At 46.0% G+C, this 5,212-nt stretch overlaps 1 protein-coding gene and 1 long non-coding RNA gene across 2 annotated transcripts in view; one reads left to right on the top strand and one right to left on the bottom strand.

Moving 5' to 3' along the window:
- The window catches only part of LOC132468697 (uncharacterized), a 1,901-nt gene extending 1,250 nt beyond the window's left edge, over positions 1 to 651 (bottom strand). Inside the window, exon 1 of the long non-coding RNA XR_009528254.1 lies at positions 510 to 651. This is a non-coding gene — a long non-coding RNA (uncharacterized LOC132468697). The remainder of the gene's footprint in view (positions 1 to 509) is intronic.
- Positions 1 to 2,902, top strand: part of kng1 (kininogen 1) — a 5,579-nt gene extending 2,677 nt beyond the window's left edge. Inside the window, exons 6-9 of the mRNA XM_060066462.1 lie at positions 510 to 680; positions 1,302 to 1,412; positions 1,598 to 1,696; positions 2,264 to 2,902. Coding sequence (XP_059922445.1) covers positions 510 to 680; positions 1,302 to 1,412; positions 1,598 to 1,696; positions 2,264 to 2,602 — 720 coding nt within the window. The 3' untranslated portion in view covers positions 2,603 to 2,902. The remainder of the gene's footprint in view (positions 1 to 509; positions 681 to 1,301; positions 1,413 to 1,597; positions 1,697 to 2,263) is intronic.
- Positions 2,903 to 5,212: the final 2,310 nt, after the last annotated feature.

Raw genomic sequence — 5,212 nt, 5'->3', positions numbered from 1 at the left:
AAATAAACTATAGGAGGTAGCACTGGTAAACAGCAGCTTTAAACGGCTGCTGGGCTTTGCTGTTGCCATGACGACGCAGAACCAGTGTGTCTCCATGGATCCATTGCACTGCTAAAGGTTCATGAGAACAGTCCTGATTGGGTCACCTTGTTGTGGGAGGAGCCGTGTTAAAGTCATGAGAACAGTCCTGATTGGGTCACCTTGTTGTGGGAGGAGCCGAGTTAATGTCATGAGAACAGTCCTGATTGGGTCACCTTGTTGTGGGAGGAGCCGAGTTAATGTCATGAGAACAGTCCTGATTGGGTCACCTTGTTGTGGGAGGAGCCGTGTTAATGTCATGAGAACAGTCCTGATTGGGTCACCTTGTTGTGGGAGGAGAAGTGTTAAATGAAATGATGAAATATGGAGGCATCTTTTTATATACTTCAAAAATGTGTTTAATCTATTCTAGGATTGAATCCGTTTAGTGAAACAGTTTGTTAATAAACTGAGTGCCCCCTCCCCCCGACAGAAGGCCGGTGAAGAAGGACCGCAGGATCTGTATGGGCTGCCCCGTGGAGCTGGACCTGGAGTCTGAAGAACTCAAGGTCCCGGTCGCTGTCTCCATCTCCAAGTACAACCCCGACAACAACCACACCCACCTGTTCATGCTGAACTCCGTCGGATACGCTACAAGACAGGTAGCACGAGAGAGAGAGCGAGAGAGACAGAGACAGAGACAGAGAGAGAGGGGGGGGGGGAGAGAGAGAGAGAGAGAGAGAGAGAGAGAGAGAGAGAGAGAGAGAGAGAGAGAGACAGAGAGAGAGACAGAGAGAGAGACAGAGACAGAGACAGAGACAGAGACAGAGACAGAGAGAGAGAGAGAGACAGAGACAGAGACAGAGACAGAGAGAGAGAGAGAGACAGAGACAGAGAGAGAGGGGGGGGGGGGGGGGAGAGAGAGAGAGAGAGAGAGACAGAGACAGAGAGAGAGAGGGGGGGGGGGGGGAGAGAGAGAGACAGAGAGAGAGAGAGAGAGAGAGAGAGAGAGAGAGAGAGAGAGAGAGAGAATTGGCTAAATATTTGTCTAACTGATTTGTAAAGAAAGAGAATGGGGCTGATGTAAGAGAAGAAGGGAAATGCAGAGAGATATAGAGAGGGAGGAGAAAGATGAGAGAGACGTTCATGATAACAGCACGGACACTTTGAGGATGAGGAAAAACTTTGAGAATCTGTGTGTCATCAGAGGAAAACCCCATTGGGGAGGAAGGAAACTATGGCGTATGGTCTTTCACAATACACACACGTATGTTACCATACAGGTGGTGGCTGGCTTAAGGTACAGTCTGTACTTCGACATGAGAAAGAGCAACTGCTCTAAGGCCGATAACCCCAACCTTCACTCAGGCTGCGTCCATGATTCAAACGATGTGGTAGGCACGCACGGTAAAACACCCTTAACACACTACCTCTGAATCCATGCAATTGCCTCATGTAACACCATGTGTGCGGGCGTATGTGTGTTCGTGTCTGTGTGTGTTCGTGTCTGTGTGTGTTCGTGTGTGTGTGTGTTCGTGTGTGTGTGTGTGTGTGTGTGTGTGTGTGTGTGTGTGTGTAGTTGCTGGCTAACTGTAACTCTACAGTGGACATAGCAGAATGGAGACATGAGGTTCCACAAGCTAACCTGGAATGTGATGAAGGCGCGATGGATTTGAAGGTGAGATACGTTTTCCACAATTTATATCATGTCATCAATTGTGTAAGAAGAAAAACAATTAGAAAAATATAAAATATAAAATAATTGAATTTGTATTCTGTAATAATTGTTGAAACGGCAAACAAACGAGGAACCCGAGTAAACCTCATGGGTGTTAGGGAGGATCTTTACTTGAGTAAAACATTTCTCATGAATGATTTAATGGATTTCAAACATGGACCGTAGATGTATCTAGTGTGTTCAGATTATAAAGAAATGTTCGGTTGATTGCTTATTTAAACTCACAGAAATGCCATAGTAACAGTGAAACACGCTGATCAAAGGAATCTGTATCACCCAAAACCAACGACCTTTAACCCTACTGGGAAACATGGCTTCCTCCATTGCTGGGCATGCAATCGGACTACGTTCATCATGACTTTAAAAGGATACACAGTGGGCACAGCTCCCATGCATCTATTGTCTGCATGGTCCAGACGGGAACTCATGTAATTAAAAAAAGAAACGGAACCTTTCCATTTGATCGTCCCTTTAGCAGTTCCTCGCTCTCATCCCCCCCCCCTGCAGAATACGTTCAACAGGCGTCGCCCCCCGGGCTGGTCCCCTCTCAGGAGTGATACCTTGGCTCCCAAGACAGAGACCCCCTTCATCTCCCTGGACCCCAGCGCACTCCCCCCGGCCATGCCCGCCAACACGGCCCCCCCCCCCCGGGCAAGGAGGACTCCTCCGAGGAGGAGGTCAGCCAGGACGACCCCTTCCACTGCCCCTCCAAGCCCTGGAAGAAGTTCAGCCCCCCAGCCCCCCCGTCCCAAGCCGAGTCGGGCGGCCCTGGCGCCCCCCTCACTGACCTGGACCTGTTGGGATAGAGAGCGCTGCTTGGGGGAGGGGGGGGTCTGCGTTCTCTAAGTATTTCTTTGCCGTGTGCAGGGGGGGCCGCACAACTTTTGATAGGTCCACCTAAAGCTTTTTTTATTCTGCATTTGTCTTAAGATACAGGCTAGTTCTCCCTATTCCCTTCCGTCAACACAACCTCTGGATAGCAAGAACTCAGATTGCATGACTCAGATTGTTACATTTCGATGTTATAAAACCAGTGTAGGGATAAAATAACAGCACTGGCCACACTGTTCTTCTCTGTGATCATTAAACTGATATTAACGATGAAAGGCTATAAATGGCTGAAATAAAAAGGCATACTGCATTTAACGAACCTGGGATCAATATAACGAACCTGGGATCGATATGCGTCCTGCAGATTACACACTGCGGGATTCAACAAAAAACGAACGGATACAAAGTACGTTGAGGGGTGTTTGAAGTGCAGGGCAGACGCAGTGCAAACATCAGAATGGTAAATGTATTACTGAGCGTTTATTTGTCTATCTTCACAAAACACTGGGACGGCGAGTCGATTGGTCCGTCAGTCAGGGTGCAACGCTTTACTCGGTAACCGAAGCAGCCAAGAGGAAAGGGAACAGCAACGTTTATATTGGCTAACATTCAGGTTATCACGTGGCGTGTTCGGTGTTGACCTGGCAAGGTTTACACCGGTTAGAGACCTTAAGGCGTCACTCACACAGGGTACACTCTGCTAAACAGACGACACAAAATCAGGAATTCCTTAAACTAATAAAAAGCTGGATTTGCTTGCTTGGATGAGAAAAAAATTAAGAGTAGTTTCAAAGTATAATTTAAGAACATTAATGTGGCAAAACATTGAAGTTATGATTATCTATAATTCAAATCAGAAAGGTCTAATTCATTTACTTAAAATGCAAAGAAACAAGGTTAATTTTTTTTATCTGGCAATTAAGTTAAAAAAATTATTTCCTTCAAAACCAATACACAGCATGTTAATATCAGTTCATGTGTTCACTCACACTAGAGCTCATCATTCTTGTCCATGGCTGCCTTTGATTGGGCCGTTGTGTGAATGATGGGACAGGCCAGGAGACTGGGCCAATTGGCAAGGGTTTTATAGTAGCATGTCCAAAACCTCCAGGGCGGGGTTAAGTATGGGCCTGTCTCCCAGCGGTTCAACAGGACTAAACCATGGAGAGATGTGGACACCCTGAAGGTCCCAGCGTCTCTTCGTACCCTGATCCCCGACGTTCGGCTTCAATGGCAGCTTTGGTCCTGGTGACTTGTTCAATCAAAATGTTGTCATTAGGGATACGAAAGTCAACAGCGACATTCATTATCCTCAACTACATGTTGGTTTACATTTCAGTGCTAGCATACAAGATACTTTACAAATGACATTACTCTCAAACAACATGTGAAACATTGTTCAATACAAGTGGGTAGTCGTGGTTTCTCAAGAATAACATCCCACAACTGGTACATGAGAGGGCAAGCTCCTTTCCCATCCTCTAAAGTGTTAAACAAACCATACATTAATTTTTACTTATACTCTTGCTCAGACTAGAGTGTCAGCAAAAGAGACGGGGTCCATGTGACGTACAAAGTTAACAATCTGGAGCCAGTCCAGGTATGATCTGCAACCTGCACAGAGGTTCACACACACACGCAATCACACACACACACACACACGCACACACAAACACACACACATACACAAATGAACACACCACATACTCACAATCAGACACACACACACACACACACACATGCACACACATAAACAAACACACATCGAAAGGCAAGCTATGGACAAAGGCAAACACTGATCATAGTAATAGTAATCCCATTTTGGAAAACTATGGAAACTTGGTAGACTGGGACTGTACAGAGTGTAAGCATGCTCTTTATATCACTGCATCCTCTTAGATCCTTCAGAAAAGCAAAGGCAGGACACAATCTCAAACCAGCCCAAGTGAGTGGATCAAACTGACTTAGGGTGCTAGTGTACAGGGACTAGAATGGAACACACACACACACACACACACACACACACACACACACACACACACACACACACACACACACACACACACACACACACACACACACACACACACACACACACACACACACACACACACACACACACACACACACACCATGGATTTTAGAGTCACATTTAGGCTCAACCATTCCTTTGTGTGGTCTTTCGGTACAGCAGTCTCTCTTCACTCCCCTGTACATAAAGAGCTTCACATACTACATCCAAGGACCGTCTTTTCCTGAAATTCAGATTCCAGATATTGCTGGAGAGGATCAGGAGAGACAGAAACTGCAGAAACGAATGGCAAAAAATGTGTTAAGTATTTGCGTTATTCTATCTCTCATGTCATGCCCGTCTATTGAAAGATGCGATTCAATGTCTCAAACTGGCGAGATGCATTTCAACAAAGGTTCTGGTTAACAGCAGTTAAAGTGATTAGTGCATTGGGTGTTTGAGTAAAACCAGCGTCAGTATGTCTCTAATAGACACTGGAACCTTTTCAAGCCAAACGCTGATAAGCAACTAAGTGTGTGATGCTGTGACACGCCTGTAGGCCACTCTACAGGGCCTTGATAAAGGCTAGGCTGTCATTGGTGAGAAGACGCAGC

The sequence above is a fragment of the Gadus macrocephalus genome, chromosome 12 (genome assembly GCF_031168955.1).
Source record: "Gadus macrocephalus chromosome 12, ASM3116895v1".
NCBI lineage: Eukaryota > Metazoa > Chordata > Actinopteri > Gadiformes > Gadidae > Gadus > Gadus macrocephalus.
This window is presented reverse-complemented; position numbering and strand designations above follow the sequence as displayed.